This window comes from Schistocerca cancellata, chromosome 2, assembly GCF_023864275.1.
Source record: "Schistocerca cancellata isolate TAMUIC-IGC-003103 chromosome 2, iqSchCanc2.1, whole genome shotgun sequence".
NCBI classification, from domain to species: Eukaryota; Metazoa; Arthropoda; class Insecta; order Orthoptera; family Acrididae; genus Schistocerca; species Schistocerca cancellata.
The window spans coordinates 339,640,014-339,658,988 of record NC_064627.1 but is presented as its reverse complement, the minus strand read 5'-3'; the positions used below and the strand labels follow the sequence as shown (position 1 = coordinate 339,658,988).

Here is an 18,975-nt window from a genome sequence, read left to right as displayed (position 1 = left end):
CCTGGGGTATCGGCGAGGACCATTCGCAACCGTCTCCATGAAGCTGGGCTACGGTCCCGCACACCGTTAGGCCGTCTTCCGCTCACGCCCCAACATCGTACAGCCCGCCTCCAGTGGTGTCGCGACAGGCGTGAATGGAGGGACGAATGGAGACGTGTCGTCTTCAGCGATGAGAGTCGCTTCTGCCTTGGTGCCAATGATGGTCGTATGCGTGTTTGGCGCCGTGCAGGTGAGCGCCACAATCAGGACTGCATACGACCGAGGCACACAGGGCCAACACCCGGCATCATGGTGTGGGGAGCGATCTCCTTCACTGGCCGTACACCACTGGTGATCGTCGAGGGGACACTGAATAGTGCACGGTACATCCAAACCGTCATCGAACCCATCGTTCTACCATTCCTAGACCGGCAAGGGAACTTGCTGTTCCAACAGGACAATGCACGTCCGCATGTATCCCGTGCCACCCAACGTGCTCTAGAAGGTGTAAGTCAACTACCCTGGCCAGCAAGATCTCCGGATCTGTCCCCCATTGAGCATGTTTGGGACTGGATGAAGCGTCGTCTCACGCGGTCTGCACGTTCAGCACGAACGCTGGTCCAACTGAGGCGCCAGGTGGAAATGGCATGGCAAGCCGTTCCACAGGACTACATCCAGCATCTCTACGATCGTCTCCATGGGAGAATAGCAGCCTGCATTGCTGCGAAAGGTGGAGATACACTGTACTAGTGCCGACATTGTGCATGCTCTGTTGCCTGTGTTTATGTGCCTGTGGTTCTGTCAGTGTGATCATGTGATGTATCTGACCCCAGGAATGTGTCAATAAAGTTTCCCCTTCCTGGGACAATGAATTCACGGTGTTCTTATTTCAATTTCCAGGAGTGTATGGAATCAAGTTGACATCCCCTGTCGATAGCACTCATTACTTCATGAGAATAAAGAAGTAGTTGTGTTTCACAAGAACGATATTTTCTGAAACCGTGCTGACTGTATGTCAATAAATCGTTTTCCTCGAGGTACTTCATAATGTTCGAATACAGTATATGCTCCAAAACCGTACTGCAAATCGTACGTGGCGGCGCAGTACTCGATCCACACTAAACGATGTACGCAAGAGATTTTTCACACGTATAGCAACATGGGGTGGAGTTCCATCCTGCATCTAAGTCGTACCTTCCAGCAGGCGTTTATCAGCCAGGCTAGGGACGATCTGACTCCCTCGTCGTCGTCGTCGCTCGCCCTCTGTCAAAGTGACCGATTGCTTGTAGACTCATCATGTAGTGCTTCTGTTACAGCTGACGTGTTGCTGTGGGTTCAGCTTGACAGTTGGCATTTCGGTGTCATCTATTGGTCACCCTTCAGACTCCCTCCGTCGTGTGGGCAAGAGCTTGGTGTACTGGGTATTATGGTTGGTCAGCCATCGGACTTCCTTCGTAGAGTGGGCAGAACGTGGTGTACTGACTCCCTCTGGAAGTACAGCTCATTTTATACACGATTCTCTTGCGATTTGACTGGCGTGTTGCTGTCTAGTGCTATCTATCGGCCAGTTTTTGCTCTAGTTTTTGGTTTCAATAAAACGCCATGTTATTTCCGGGACGTGTGTGAAATTTCACACCTCTACCTACATTATTCTGTGAAGTGGTGCATTTTCAAATGTTAGCAGGCTTTCGTGTCACCCTGCACCTATCAGAGTGCGCTGCCCGGTGAGTCTTGCCTCCCAATACTGTATTTTCTGTCTTTGCGCACCATTTCTGGGGGACAGGGCATTGCCGTGCCACGCAGACACTGTTACTAGTAACGATCGCGCTCAGTCGGTAGTGGTTTTGAGTCGGTCGAGTTGACATGTGTGTGGGGTGGGGGGGGGGGGGAAGGAGGGAGGGGAGGGGGGACAATACTCGCGGGAAATGGACACGTCAATAGTTTAGTAGTTCTCTATACTATTTACTCGTACTATTGGCAGTACTATCGAGGGGTAAATGTAATTGATATATAAGGGTTAATGAGAAGACGTGAGTTCGAGAGGGTTTTGGATTAAGCAGAACTGACTTTACGGGGCCAGTTGCCGACTTCGGCGATTCATGTGAGTATCTTTTGTTAGAGTGCCCACCGGCACGTGGAATAATTTAGATGTAAGGTTACGGGATTTATGATCAGCCTCATACAGAATTAGCTTGAAAGACCTGTGCTTTCTTTGGAGTTAATGGACTTTGATTTGTGAATGATATGGACATAATTAGGCGTGTTTTCTTGTTTAAAGATCAATAAACTGTAAATGGACATCGTCCTTTATTGCAGGAGATTCTTCTGGTCATTTATTATTAAACTTACACAAACGTCACGAACAGTTAGGCACACGCTTTATTTTCAGTATCGGACGTGATCTGTTGTAACTAGTCTCCCTCAGGAACATGGTAAGTTAGAATTTTGAAGAGAGAGTTTACGCAGGGTCATAGACAGTCCCTGATCTTATTAAAGCTGTACATCAAGAGAGCAGTAAAGGAAACCGATGGGAACTTTGGAAAGTTAATCAAATCCCAGGGACCAGAAATTTCAGTTTTGCCGATGACAATGCAATTTTGTCAGAGACGGCGAAGAACCTGGAAGGCCAACTGAATGGAATGGGTAGTGTCTTGAGCAGGGCCGGTCCGAGAACATCTTTCTGCCCAAGCGACTTATTATTTGACGCTACCCCCCTCCGCCCCCCTTTACGTTCGTAGAGTCCACTAGTGCCAGTGGTACTAACTGTTGTACTCACTGTGTAGAAATCTTTCACTTGGCGCCCCTCTCCGGCAGCTGCTGATTGTGATCCTGTATAGAAATTTTAGTGTTGTGACGCCTCTGGCGGCCGCTTCAGTTTCGCGCTGTAAGAGTGGATTGTGTCCCTTGGGCCTTAAGCCGGTCCTGGTCTTGACAAGAGGATGTAAGATCCGTTTCAACGAAGGTAAAGTAATGGTAATATAACGTACTTGATTAAATCAGGTGATGATGAGGGAATCAAATTAGGAAACGAGACATATATAGTAGATGAATTTTGATAATTGCGCAACTAAATAATACCGTCATTGAAGTAGAGAGGATGTAAATTGCAAACTGGCAATAGCAAGAAAAACATTCCTGAAGTAGGGAAATTTCTGAACACTGATTACAGATTTAAGTGTTAGATTGTGTTTTCTGTAGGTATTTGTAGGGGTTTGATGAGTAGATCGAATAACTGACTGATGGATACTGAATCCAACTGGGCAAAAAAAAAAAAAAAAAAAAAAAAAATTCTCTCTCTTCAAATAATTTAATCCACAGTCACAGAGCTCAACCACCATTATCATGGATAAATAAATGTACTGAAAGCAGAATCCGTGCCAGGAGACGTGGGAGGTAAGTGTTAAGGGTCACGGTGCGCACACTTCTTTCTTAAAAACTAGGGAATTACAAGGAACGCAGAATGGCAGTCCCACGTATCTTCAGCACGTGAACATAACGTAGAGAGGCAAAACCATGTGACCCACTGATTTCGACGAGCTTTGGTATAGCAGCAGGCGGTCGTTCGAGATTAGGTCACTATGCTTCTGGTTTCGAAAAAATCGAGTATCCGTTTCGGACCAGGTGAACCGTTAGGAAATATGAAAATTTTATGTCTGCATATAACGTTCTCACCTAAAATCTACAAAGGAGTGGAAGAAATAATGATTTCGATACGTAGCAAACACACGGGTAAAAAGTCTTTTTTGACCTATGGCGGTGGCCTAGTGGTGCAGTTTTTGTAAATAAAATAATTTATGAACAAGGTAAAAAATGTGGCCTGTTTAGATTCCTACGAACTTAATCAACATGCGTTTATGTGTTTGATACTTGGTGCTTACTGTGCATATTTTTTCTAGACAGTGTGAGGAGATCTTTATCGAGTTCGATTAACGACCCATAACAGATAAATGCGCTATACGTATGACAGAATTCCTTCTGAAAAATTCTATCAGTGAACACCGGCTATTGCAATGAATACCAACTCACACTGGGAAAAAAAAAGTACTTCCTCGAGGAACTGAGAGAGAGAGAGAGAGAGAGAGAGAGAGAGAGAGAGAAAGGAAAATACATTCTGTGAGAGAAAAATCACCGAAAAAAACCCACACTCATCACTGAGGATTAAATATGTCTTGTCAGAGTTCACAGGCACACACTGAGGCGCACCGCCTTACATCGCGCATATTGAGATCGAAACAGCAGCAAACAGACGTCCAGTACGAGTCACGCGAATGAAAGGTGGCATCAGATGCGCAAGAGAATGTAGTTTCTATGCGATCTGTCAGAGGTCCCTAGCTGACGGACACTGTTAAAGCTGCAGTTCTGTTTGTTTAATTTTCTAATTGTTTATTAATTACTATTATAATTGTGCTTAGTTATCAGAGTGAATGAAGGTATGAATGTAAAATAATGTTTTACGTAAAGTTTTTGTACTGGTCTCGTGTGAAAGTTCGAGACTGACGTGTGTGTTAGTAATTCGTATTGAGGAATCTGTTATAAACTATTTCGTCAGTTTACAGTACTGGGGAAATGAGATTAGATTTCGGTAAAGTAGTTTTGTTAAGAGGGAATTAATTTTATATTTGTAGGTTTTTAAAATGTTATTTACTTTTCTGATTCAGTGACAAATTTTGATTGGTTCTGTGTTATGCGCGGAATTGAGCAGGTTTGGTGCAGCTTTTCGACTGGCTGTGATGTTTCTCTGCCAATCAAAAATTAGCATATTCGTGCGTAGTTTGGGAATTAAAAACTTCTTTTGTGTAGATAGATGAGTTGAGTCGGGGCTTGCATCTCATAGTGATAAGACCTATTAATAGCCGCTTCGATGAAATTTATTAATATTGTGATATTTTAGCACCATAATCTTTAAAAAGTGCCGTAAAGTTTGGAAGAGAATCCGATGAAATGGACGGTGTGAAACTTGTAACTTTTGGTGGCATTTTAAATAACTAAATTTCGCGTGGAGTGTTGCTTACTCGCGAACGTGAACATTTCGTTACGTGAGACTGATTATAGCAGCATTTGAGCGAGCTATTCTAAAAGAAGCAATCTGTTTGTAAACTTTCTGGGAAGGATAACAAATAATTACTATAAACTGGCTATCGTTATGAATGATATGTGCGTGTAGACTTTTCAGACTTTGCACAGCTTGGAGTAAGGCTTTGTAGTAACTGGCGTATGCAAGCTTAGTGTAATACAGCGAAATTTTACGCACATAACTGTTTTTAACATTCCTTTCAATGACAAAACAGTTTTTAGTGCAATTTGTGGTTACGATGCGTACAGCTATTTTTTTCTGTAGCTATTTTCCGGCTGAGAACTGCATTTCAGTAACTTCAAGGAGGTGTGCGTGTGGGAAGAGATTGACCGCGAGGTGAGTGGAACTTTATTAGCAGCGGCACACCACACCGCGCCTCCCCAACACGTTAAGCACTTTAGTTCTCTGAAGCTTGGAAGTTCCTGGCAAAGTGTGTGCCGGACCGCGACTCGAACGTGGGGCCTTCGCCTTTAGCGGGCAAGTGCTCTACCGAATGAACTGTCCAAGCACGACCCTTGACCCTCACCCCGCCAGCATCTCACACTGGGGCGGGCCGTCAGTCGTGTTTGGACGTTTCGGTCGGTAGAGCAGTTGCTCGCTAAAGTAGAAGGCCCCACGTCCGAGTCGCAGTCTGCCACACAGATTCAAGCCAGGAAGTTTCAAATCAGTGCACATTCTGCTGCACAGTAAAATTCATTCTGTAAGCTTTCGTTCTTCCTCCACAATTGTATTTAATTGAAAATCGCTGTTTAGAAGCTTCTCAGCAGTTTCCATTCTCTTGCTCAGGAGTATAGAAATATTGTAGAGCGCGTGATTCGAACCCACGTGCACTGAAGTTCACCTTGATCCAATGGCAGACCTCCTATCACTTGTTGCAAAAGACGACATTTTATTCATAACGGAGACTCAACTGACTGCTTGTTCTGAAAATAACGTATTTCCCTACACAATCACAACAATTTCAGTATTAAATTACCGTTTTCGGCCGTCACCGGCTTCATCTGAAGATGGCCGATGTCGACAGAAACAGGTCATTTACTACTAAAATTGTTGTGTTGTGCCGTGCAATAAATTCTCAGGAACTATTATGTTGCCAGCCTGATAAGTATGTATATAAAATTTCCCTCAGATTTGAGTGTGCTAAACATTCCACCTGGCCTGAAACAGATCCTGCATCATTAATTGGTACCTTGATCTTTTTAAAAATAGAACTTATTTCAGGTGTTTTGTACAATTTCATTACACTTATAAAATCACGCTGTTGGTAATCAAATTATTATTGTTCTATATATGATTCATACTTCGAAAACAACTGATGTTTAAAGTTAATCACATAAACAGAAATCTGTGGAAATGTTGGTATTAAAATGATAATTTAATTTAAATTTTAATAGGAATTTTTCTGCTTTAATTGTTTCAGAAATATATTACGTTAAGTTTTCTACTAAAAAAAGTACCTCTAGCGGGATTCTGCTTGCACAAAATAAATTGATTCATTTTGTAAAGCTACACGTAATTAAATGTCAGAATATGTATATGGTAAATGAGTACTCAGTTTTTGTCAGAACTGATGATGTAATGTGAAAAGCTATGGTTCAGTACACTGTCAAAATGAATATAAACCAATCTTCATTATCTATTGGGATGCCATTTCTAGAGGGTTGTTACACTGTCGCAGATGACCATGCAAGGCATGGGGCAGATATGTGTTGTAACATCTTCTGTGGATAGTAATTATGAAATGCAGAGTCATCTATAACTTTGGTCCAATCAGAATTAGGCTAAAAACAAGAGCATAGTCGATTAACTTAGTCTGAGAAACGAGAGTTACTGTTACCCTATCTTCATCAACAGTATGGCTGGAAGCACATTCCTTGCTTGTTATACACAGAGAAACATCCCCTCTGGATTAGAGTACAGCAGCATTTTTTGCTACTACATCAGCGAGGCCTACCTAGGAAAGTTTGATGTATTTCTATGTAGACGTATTATAACATATCACAGAGAAATGAAGGGTAAACCTAGGACAACATTAACATATGTTTTCGAGTGGGGTCCGCCTTCAGCAAAACACTATTTTGTTTTTTGTCCCAAAGAGGCGGACCCCACTCAAAAACATGTGTTATTGTTAATCCAAACACAGACAAAAGAGCTTCAATATCAAGATGATTAGGACAACATTGTTAACATACGCATTGCAAAAAAAATTGATCCTAAGAAGGCGGTGGCCATCTAATAAATGTTTCCTTTCCCACTTATAGACCATGGACTACCTAGCTAATCTAAAAGTACAGGCAGTTGTAGCTATTAAGGCGCGGAAGAATTACCATACAACTACTATCGTCATGTTATGGTTGTGTGGCGTGGCAAATTCAATTATGCTTCTAAGCTCTGTTATACAATATTACAATGTTATTCTGTACCAACATTTCGAGTAGCGATCCGTATAATGAAATCAGAGGAACATCAAGTTACCTCTAATACATTTAAACTTTCTGAAGCACTTCTTAATATGTGGCAGATGGTTTCCGAATTACACAAACGTATTAAAAACGGGAGTTGACAGTCATGTACGACATGTCATTTGGTGTCAGTTTACCTTACTGAGCAAATTGTTCCAGATTTCTCGAGAACTTTCGTATTTGTGAATGTAAGCATTACTATAAAGGAGGCACAGACACTTGTTAGAACAATTCCTGTAATAATGAAAAGAGAAAGTTCTTGGCTGACTCGATGTCTATGTTGAAAGCTATCGAATCGAGAAACTAGAGCAAAACAAAAAACTACTTCATTACAAAAGTAACAGGGGATGTTATAAAGTGGAGAAAGAGCAGTAAAACAACAGAATTTTGGAAAAAATGACAGTGAGAAGGTTGTTGCAGTAAAAGGAAAGAAATAGAATGGGTTATGTCTCTGACTGAAACTTCCACAAACAAAATGTTATGGTTGGGCATACTATAGTGAGAGAAAGGAGGAACATGTCTTAGGTCACTAAAAGAGGACATTACCCACTTATGGATACTACAGTTACATATAAGTCTTAGTATCGTCTGTAATAAGTCGAGAAGAGTGACAAATTCATTTTGGCAAAATGAGGTGTCATCATGAGCACAGAATTGATTTCAGGGAACGCCAGTCTATGACTGTATTGATGAGTTAGCCACATGTTATTGTGCAACAAATATAAAGTTTATCCATGGCAATCCAAAGTTCGAATAGCCATGAGTTTATGTTAAGAAATGATCTTACCATATTAATTAATGTTTGCGTTAACTTATTGTTGTATTTCCTTGTGAAATGCCACTTCAAATAGTTTTGCTTATTATTCAAACATATTATGCCATTTGTTGTATATCTTAGTTACTATGCTGCAAGACATTTGATTTCACATTTAGAGCTGAAGATGGTTATATAATTCACTGGAAATGCATGAGAAATGTTCCCTGCTAATATCAGTCTACAACCAAGATGAATGTAAGGGCAAAAAGAAAAAGATTAATCTAGGCTAATTGATACTGGTTATAGTAACTAGACAGTCACATTAGAAGTGTGTAAGCAGTAGTCGAGAGTGTTTTACATAATAGGTCATGACCATTCATTGCTAACAAAAAGAAAAATAAGAATGTGGACAGCTCTTTGGAAACTAATGTGACACAACAGTAACATACGAACATTGTGCAAACTGGCTCAGCGCAGTAAGGCAGTAGCATTATGAAAATCAAATTTTGTTGGAGAACACTAGGATATTAAAATGTAACACAAGTGTGAAGACATTAGCATTGTGAAAATCAATGTATCACATTAAGACACTAGCACACTAGAACCAACATAACACAGTAAGAACAGTAAACACAGTAAAAGGAAAAATTATGAAGTAAGACACTAAACACTGAAAACAAATAAGTGCAATATAACACTAATACAATGTAATAAGATACATAGTGCAGTACAGCATGAACAAAACTGACAGAGTAATCAAACAGTAGCATAGTGAAAACCAATGTAGTGTCACAAGATACTAAAATTATGAAAGCTAACATAGCACAGTAAGATAACTGTACAGTGAACACTGGCATAGTGCAGAAGCAACCAGTTTAATGAAAAGTAGCACAGCGCTGCAAGACACAGGCCGTAATATAGCATATTATGACAGTACCATAGAGGAACATACCATGGTGCAGTAAGAATTTAAGGTATGTAAAATAGCATGTTGTATTAAGATGTTAGTACACTAAAAGCTATCATATCAGAGTAGGACACTACCATAATGAAAATGATCGTGACACAGTAAGACAATAGCTTAGTGGAAACTAACATAGTACAGCATCACAGAGACAGTTACTGTAACACAGTACAGTGAGAAGTAATATATACAGTAATGTGCTAAAACAGTGAAAGGACAGGAAAACATTAGCATCGTAAAATGAACATAGCTTAATAAGGCATCTGGGAAGTAAAAGCTAACATAGTGTATAAAGACAGTAGCACAGCAGAAATTAACATAGCACAGTAAGAAAATAGCACAGGAAAAACTAATACAATACAGTGAGACACTAGCATAGTAAAAACTATCATGGAATATTAAGCCACTGGTATTATAAAAACTAATATAGAATAGTGAGACAGCAGGGTAGTGAAAACTGGAATAGCACAGAAAGGAGCTGTAATCATAAAAACATACCTGAATTTTAAGCTACTAGTGTAGTGAAACTTAACATAGTGTAGCAAGAAATTAACATAGTGTTGTAAGTGATAACACAGAATAAGACACTAGCATAGAGAAAACTGATACAGCACAATAAGGTACTACTATACAGAAAACTAACAGAGCACTGAGTGAAGCCAGAATTGTGAAATTAAACATAGCTTAGTAAGACACCATATAGTGAATACTAAAGTGACATAATCAGGTATTATATCAAACATTAACATAATGTAAACTTAGACATCATAATATGACAGTACAGTTAAAGCTTACATCATGCAATAAGACATTAGCATGTAAAAACTGTTACGGCTTAGTAAGACTCTTGCACTGTGAAAACCCATAGTGTAGAAAGACAGAAGCATAGACAAAAGCAACATAGCATTGTAAGACACTTGCACTGCAAAAATGAAAATCAGATAATAAGGCACTATCATAATCGAAAAAAGTTGCACACCAACATAACAGTGTAATGAAACTAACATAGTATAGTGAAATAGCAGCATAGTAATGGCTAACATAGTGAAATAAGACTACAATAGTGAAAACTAATATAATGCAATTGGGAAGTAGTATAGCGAAAAATAATGTAGTACTATAAGACACTAGTGTAGTGCAAGCTTACACAGTACAGTTATTCGCTAGCATATAGAAAACGAACATATTACTGCAAAACACCATTAGAGTGAAACTTGGTGTTGCTTAGTAAGACACTGGCATAACGAAGACTAATATATAGTAATAAGACACTGGCACAGTGGAATAAAAAATAGCTTTGTGGGGCAGTATAAAAGTAGGAACTAACATAGTAAGGCACAAGTATAATGAAAACTCAGGTAAAATAATGATACAAACACATAGTAATACCTAACAGAGGTAGTAAGACATTAAGATAGCAGACATTAACATAGTAATTAAGAAAGTTCTATGATATATTACAGTGTGACATGTTATAATAAATTGTGACCTGTTACTGTTACCACAAACTCACATAAAAAGCACAAATGTTTTGTATCAATTGACACATCAGATTAGCAAAAAAATATCATAGTATAATGAGATGCTAACAGTTGAAACTAACATATTTGAAATACAGCAAGACATTACCATAGTGAAAAATACGTAGAGAAATCTCTGCAAAGTATATTGTTACCATTTAAATGTCACTTTATGATTATGTGAAAGTGTAAATTACTTGTAACAATTGACATAGCACGTACTGGGATGGTAGAATACAAATAAAAGTTACACATTAAAATATTGATATGCAATGCTCACAACTCTACACTAAAATATAGAAAATGACATTTTAGGCATTGATATTAGATTAATTAACAGGAGGGTGCAGGAAATCTGTGAGTACCAACATGAACAATAACTTAACAGCCCAAGCAGCGTCCTCCATTCTTTGAGTGTCCAGTGATAGCATCTGTGTAACTCTGGCAACTCCTGTTTCTTATGAAGTGCAGCGATCATGTGTTGAATATTAGTTATTATGTGGTCTTGAATAGCATATCTGCTGTGAATCAGCAGTGAATTGGTGAGTGCTTTCATGCAATGAGGCCTATTTTTTCACTATAGTCATCGATATGCTGCTCCCCATGTCAAATGACTCTTAAGGCTACAGTTTGTCCCAAATTGAGGTATTCATGTTTCATCATTGATCCAGTGATGTAAACTGCCCAATGACTGCATGTGTTGAGGGCCCATGGTCTAGCCACAAACAATTATGCTGATAATGTATATTTCGCCTACACTATGGTTTACTGTCAAATGTTGGCTAGAACTTGTTATGTCATCTCAGTCGCACAGAATGCAGTTATGTGTACAATTTCTGTGATGTCTGTGGCTTGTTTGTCATATCTGGTACATGTGCGTGCATCTCTGGATGCTCTAGGTCGCTGTATGTGTCTTCACAGATTGTATTGAGGTAAGTTTGGTGGATCTAGCTGACCACAGAAATGTGATAACACTGTGAAACCACCTGTATGACAGTTTTGCTTTGTATGTATATATAAACATAATGCTGATAAATGATTATGTTGTAAACCTACTGTAAAAAAGTAACATTTTTGGTACCAAGGTGTTCTGCCTGCAATATTGCCCTTCAACCAAACCTTGTGTTACTAAATGTCATATCAAAGGTTAGGGTATCCATAAGTAAACCACCCTATTGAAGCTAAGACCAGCATAACACTTAATGCATGTTGTTCATGGTGTCATGGCAAACAAAGGATTGGACGACTCCTTATAAAGCCTTAAGACTCATATATGAGAGTTGTGTATGTCTACAAGGGTCCTGGATTCATCTCAGAAAGCAAACTTGTTATAGATTATGATGATACACAACAAACAGAAGGCAAGAGGCAAGACTAGAATGCATGTAGGGATCTCAAATGTCCAGGTGCCTGTCAGTGGTCTGGGTAGACAGTATCAGATTTGTCTGTTAACAGTGGCTGGCTGGTGATGGCAAATCATGATCCACCAAATTTATTATCTGTACTAGCTAGTGTGAGTTCACAGATTTTTCTTATGAACTGCGAGAGAGCTTGGTAAATGATTATGTTTCTGTACTTCATAAATGGTGATTTTTTGTAGGTAAACACAGTCTTGATTGCTGACAGATAAAGAGCCTATGGGCACCAAAATTACACAAAATTGGACAAAACATCAAGTTTTCTGAGGCAAGAGCTCTCTTATGGTGAGATTCGAAGAAACAGGAGGAAACAGAACAATGTACTGCATTGGTAGGTTGCTTATAACTGTAGATTGTAGTTACTCTGTATGTCTTTATAATCTAAGAAACCCATGGAACGCTTTCTAGCTCCTTAGGTTTTTCTCTTAATCACGGAGGATTCTGTGATTCTGAGAGTTTACAGTTCTTTCACATTTCTATGATGTTCTTAAAGCTACTGCAATATGAGCAACTATGTTTCAATGTAGGTTATAATTATATGGCAGATGTCAACTTACTGAATTTATCAGATTAATATAGCTTTTGTAGTCAATGATGCTTTGTTGTAATTAGGAAATGGAAATAACACGTGTGATACATCATTATGAAAATGTGTTTTGGATTACCATTAATTTTGTCTGGAAAATATTTTTATAGTTTTTGTTTTTTTGTGTTACTGGTAAAAGTCATGAGATAACTGTGTGATATATACAATATTTCATCTCAGGAAGCAAATGTATTGGAAGAACCATTTACCAGGAGCTACAGTCATGTAATACACAGAAATTATTTTGATTAATTTGTACTACATAGCAGTTATCTAATTTCTTATTTTTCTTATGGCAGTGGAACTTGTGACTTGTCACATAGTAATAGATTAGTCTCTCCATTAAGATACCTGAATATGTTAAATAATAATACCAGGGTTAATGATGGATAAAATATGCTAATGCTGTGTAGAACTACAATGAAAATGTTCCAACCTAAACACTTGCCTGTAAAACGTGATGATCAATTCTGCTGTGTGGAGCAGATATGGGAAAGAAGCTGACGCCATGGTCATTGCTTAAAGGCTGGACTGGCTGGTATGTGTCGAGATCAAGATCATAATCATGGTCCTCAGATTCATCCAATAAATAAGAGCGTTCAATACTGGATGTATGAATGCTGTAAGAAGAAACATGTTCTTAGTAGTTTGAAATGTTGGTCCGGGTGAAACAATTTTGTATTACAATAATAATAGTAAATGACAATTATTGACCCAAATCAGTTTGTGAATTTACTTTCAGATCATAATCGCTATTGCCATTGTTCATGTCTATATTATCACCAGAGTTTTGAACATATAGTACAAGTTTTATCTATTTTGGGTGAAACTTCTTCACATCTCAGAAGTTTGCGAAAACAAACCTTCTCATATTATACACCTCCCAGCAATGATTTGATGTACAGATCAATGGCAGCTGAATTAATATGATTCAATATTTGTAATGAGATACTTCTGATGTAACTTAATCTGGTAAATGTTAGTCACCTTGAACATAATATGCGTTCTAACTTTCGTTAGAATACTGAAGAGCATATCAACTCTTTTGCACAGTTTTGAGTCAATGTTCCTACCATAAAATCAACTCATTCTTCTCTTGGCAGCCTGTCAGACGAGCAATGAGCTACATTTAGAATATCTGTCACTTGTTTATCCCACTTCTGCTAATGTAGAGAGATAAATTTCAAAACAGGTGCTGTTACCTTCCATGTTGCGTAGTCTATGAATGTTTTACTCAAATATAATTGAAGTTTTTTGCAGATACATTTATTTTATTTTCTTGAGAATTTTATGGAAGCACAACTTTAGTTGTAAGGGGTATTACAATGAAAACCAAACACCCACTACAGTGGGACAGTGGAATGGTTCCATTCAAACGTAATCGCCACAAGGGTTAAGACTATTATCCTCCTGGGAGACGATATGATCAATTCCTGTTTTGTAGAACGCTGTCAGCCGCTGATGGATACACAGCTGTATACACTCTTACACTTTCTCATCAGACTGAAACTGACGTCCACACATGTCTTACTTCAGGTCGCCAAAGATGTAATAAAGTAGTGAACGATCTAGGCTGTACAGAGGAAGTTGCAGTGTTTGGCATCGAAATCGCTGAAGTGTAGCATAGATCCAATTTACAGTTCAGGGGCGGGCATTATCATGCAACGTGATGATTCTGTCTGACGCATTCCTGGGTGTTTTGACTTTATGGCACATTACAGTTTCTACAAAGTGTCTTCACAGCGCTGTGCATTGATTGTGGCTCCATACACGAGGAACTCGATGAGCAGATGGCCCCTATGTCAAAGAAGAAGGTCATCATGACCTTACCGGCACTTGTGTGTACAGCTTTGGATTTCTTTTGCAGGGGAGGTGTGGCATGTTTTCACTGCAGGCTTTGCCATTCGCTCTTTGGTTTAACACGCTGGGGCCATGTAAGGTCATGATGACCTTCTCCTTTGACTGCAGGGGTCGTCTGCTCGTTGAGTCCCTACTTGAGCGTGGAACCACAAGCTATGTGTAGTGCTATGAAAACACTTTACAGAAACTGCAACACTCCATAAAGTCAAAATGCCCAGGAATGTTTTTGTACAGAATTATACTGTTGCACAATAACACCTGCCCCAAACTGCCACTTGGGCAAAGGCTACACTTCAGCGATTTGGTTGGGAAACACTGCAACATCCTCTTTCACCATGTGAGTTTCACATCTTTGGCGACCAGAAGAAAGACAGGCATGAACATCGGTTTTAACCAGATGGGGAAGTGCAACAGTGGGTGTGGTTTTGGATCTGGCAGTGGCCAACCATTTTCTACAAAACAGGTTTCGATCATTTCATTTCCCAGTGGGATAAGTATCTTAATAGATGGGGTGATAGCTTTTGAATTGAAGCAATTCGTGGTCCCATCGTGGCAGGTATTTGTTTTTCATTTCACTGTGCCTCATACAATGTTCGTTAGAGTCATAAGAGGATGTTTCACCTGAGGTGGTCCCTGAGCAAGTTCAGCACTGATTCACGGTTGCGAGCATGGTAATGTTGATGGAATGAGGCAATTCGGTCCATAACTGCTTGTGTGCGGTAGATTTTGTCCAAGTTGATGAGACCTCCTGGACCGATTCGCGTAAAGTAGTGGTCTTCTCCATTGTAGTCAGAGATGAACTGCAGAGATAACAGAACATAGCCTTTAAATCTATGTGCATTAAAATGATGGTCAATTTTTGTTTGTACATGTGTATTCTGCATTGACAAAAAGGTTTCAGAAGTCTTATATTTATCAACTTTCCCGTATTATTTATAAAATATTTATATTTTCGTTTTCACAGTAAGTAACAGTACTGCTCCCTCTCTTCCATGACTTGTGCCATAAAAGAAATTTTTCACATGGATTCATCCATGTTTCTTCATTACTTTATAGTTATTTGCAAAATAAGTGTATTAAGAAGTGCAGTAAGAAAAATTGGATCTGTAGCTAAAATACAAAATCATACAAAAAAAGAAAGAAGTTGTGATTTGAGTGTTAGTTCGAGATTACAAAGGTGATTCTGAAGATATTGTCAGATTTCCTCTATGCCTTTTTTTATACAAATCTTAATTCTTTATCAAATTATGTGTCACTTATTGAATAGTTTAATTAATTCAGTAATTAATTGAGGATTAGCATGAAGAATAATTAAAATCTGAGTAAAATCTGTCTCACAAAGTGCCTTCCATGATTAATTCAGTTAATAAACAACAAAATCAAATAATTTTACATATTAATGCAATTTCAATTCTGGAAGTGATTCTCTGTGTTACATAACATAGGTACAGAACTTTTCAACTTTATTCAGTACATAAATATGAAAAAGAGTTATATGAGAATGAGTTACAAGTATAAGGAACACGAATGTACTAGAAGTGTTCAGCCAGAATACAAATAATGTATTAAAAAATAATCTCACCAACACTTGATTTAACTATCCTCACAATCTTAAGCTGAAGCAAGTCTGCAGTCTGATTTAGAAGGAGCATTTTCAGTTTTTTAACTTCACTAGATTGTCTGTCATTGTTGTTTTATGACAGATATGGTAATAGCAATTCGTTTCTCACCTTTTTATGTACTGAGCCGTTATATGTAGTGTGCTGCCTCTACTTTTTATAAAGCCTGTTCTTACTGTATCTTGAACCAAAATAGAATTTTGTTTCCTGATTGTTGTGAATTAAATGATGATTGGTTTACATTAAGTTGGGTTGTTATGCATTTAGAAGCTATGCAAAAGAAACTCTAAAGAGAACAGCCATTGTTAAAAATTTTCTAGAGTTTTCAGATATTGCTAATTTTTTCTGTAAACATAGTCTTTCACTTAAATTAATGTATTTTGGATCTGTGTGTTTGTTAAAATATAGACTAGAGAAAAATATGCAAATTAATGGAATCTTATCAATTTCAGATGTCATATACATTTTAAGAACTTCTCATGTTAGTTTTGCTTCAGTTATTAAATTTTAGAAATGTATGTAAACACATGACTGCTCGGACGTCATTAAAGCACACGATTGTTTCAGTCACAATTACTTCAGGATTGTCATCTCTTGGTCCAAAGTCAGGGCACAGAACATTTTGTAGGTTGGATACAAAGTTAAATATTTCTGAATTAACGTATTTTTTCTCCCACAGGAGCTAGTAATGATGCAGCTGATATAAAATGATAGCTAAATTTGTTTACTTCCAAATATATAATTTAGAAAATTCTACATTTTCTGGTTCTGGTAATCTATAAATAAGTTTGTCCTTTTTATATCAGGAAATGTAAGGGCATTACAAAAATTTATAGAGGAGGTGGTTATAAAGAGAAAAATGAAAGTCAAAAATTTTCATGTATGACTTTATTCACTATTTTACCGAAAATTTTCAGTACAGTTGTAACAATGTAGCATTCCTTATCACAGATTATAATCTCTTCACAGAATTGTTTTACAATAAAACCACAGCTGTGTTTCAAGAAATGTGATATAATTTTTTTTTAAAACTTTGTTAACCCTAATCTGTAAGTAAAATATCACACACAATTAATTTTGAAAATAGTCTTGCGCTAGAAATTAAGCTAAAACCATGGAAGGCACTTCTGACAAAATTTTCTTGTTATTAATATTTTTTGTAACTAGTCAGTCTATCTGGCAAGAAAATGTACAGAATAATTTGTAGGGTTGACACTGTATACAGCTTAACATGTAATGTTATTTAATTCAGTGCATATACACAACATTATATCATAGAAAGTAAGTTTAAGAATATTTTAATTTAATGTTGTATGTGTGTACAACACTCAAAAACCAATATACTTAATACTGAAAGAAGATTTGCTTCTAATGTACAATACTTTTTAACAAATTTGTGATTCTATGTACATTGCTTCTAGTTATCTAAGAATTACCTTATATATAAATGTTTCTAGAAGTAATTCAGCAGTTTACATAAATTTTTAAGTAAAATTTTCCTATATATGTAACATGTTAAAATTTTCGGATATTATAAAACTGAGAGAAAAGACACACTCAAAAGAGTTATGTAATAAGAATCTAGCACTGGTATGAGTGCTTGAAAAATGATGAACATTTTCTACATACATTAGTCAGGTGGATTTACACTAAAAGAATGATGCGTATGATTAATGTGGTTCATAGTACTATCATGTGGTGCTTGTAAGAAAACACCACTTTTACATTCAATGTGAAAGTTTATTCTGATCACTTTTAATGTCAACACAAACATTTGATGTAAATAAATGTAAGTGATAATGTGCATTTATGCTGAATGATAACGAAATACATAATATATACAGTACTTACAGAGCATGTGCAACCAAATTTGTAGAACTGTAACAAGACTCATACTATGCATAGCGCAGCACCGACATGCAGTTTATGCCATCCCTTCCTTAATATAGTGTTGATTTATCAAAATAGTGCAAAACGTCATGCAAAACTCTTGATGAACAGGCAGATAGATGCAATTATTTCACTAGTATATTTTATAACACAGCATTGTAATGCTACAGTGAAAACATATCCAGAGAGAGAGTAATTGAACACTGTCAAGAAAGGTATATTAAAACTCTGTCTACACTGTGTAACTAAACTCATGCATTCTATGAAGACAGTTTATAGATTTTTTTCTCTTATAACATTACTGACAAGTCTCTAGAATGCATGCATCAAGACAATATAGATTGTTATTACAAATTATGCAGCAGAGCTGGAATTTTTTTTAATAATTATAGTTGTTTTTATTAATAAAAGCATGGCAGAAAGATCTAAATGTTTTAGTATTGATGATATTATTCGTTGTTTTATAATTTCACGGTATAGGAGAAATATCTATCTCTTCAAATACATAATGTATTGCTACTGTTTGGAGCAACTGGGGCAAATGATATTTCCTTTCTCTTTAGCTGTTGGATAGCTTGTAATTGCTTAGAGTTAGTCTCACTAATGTGTTTATTACACCACTGGGCTATTCAGTTGTGAAGTATCCAACAACTGAGGTACTGTATCTTGAACAATTAGTGCAATTGAACCTTGATACCCATTACCAACAAATAACTCTTGTGCATCACATATTCTAGATAGCTCCTATTAATTTATTTTGCAAAAGTAACCTCAGTTTTTAAAGAGAGCGTGACTTGAATATAATGTCAGATTCGGTACATCTCCAACATAAACACAATGCATACT

General features: G+C 37.5%; 1 protein-coding gene across 1 annotated transcript in view; it reads right to left on the bottom strand.

Annotated features, from left to right (window-relative positions):
* Window positions 1–18,975, bottom strand: part of LOC126153857 (uncharacterized) — a 1,728,205-nt gene that overhangs the window by 136,972 nt on the left and 1,572,258 nt on the right. The window contains exons 42-43 of the mRNA XM_049916098.1: window positions 15,242–15,420; window positions 13,209–13,380 (exon numbers count right to left, since the gene is read on the bottom strand). Of these exons, the coding sequence (XP_049772055.1) occupies window positions 13,209–13,380; window positions 15,242–15,420 (351 nt within the window). The remainder of the gene's footprint in view (window positions 1–13,208; window positions 13,381–15,241; window positions 15,421–18,975) is intronic.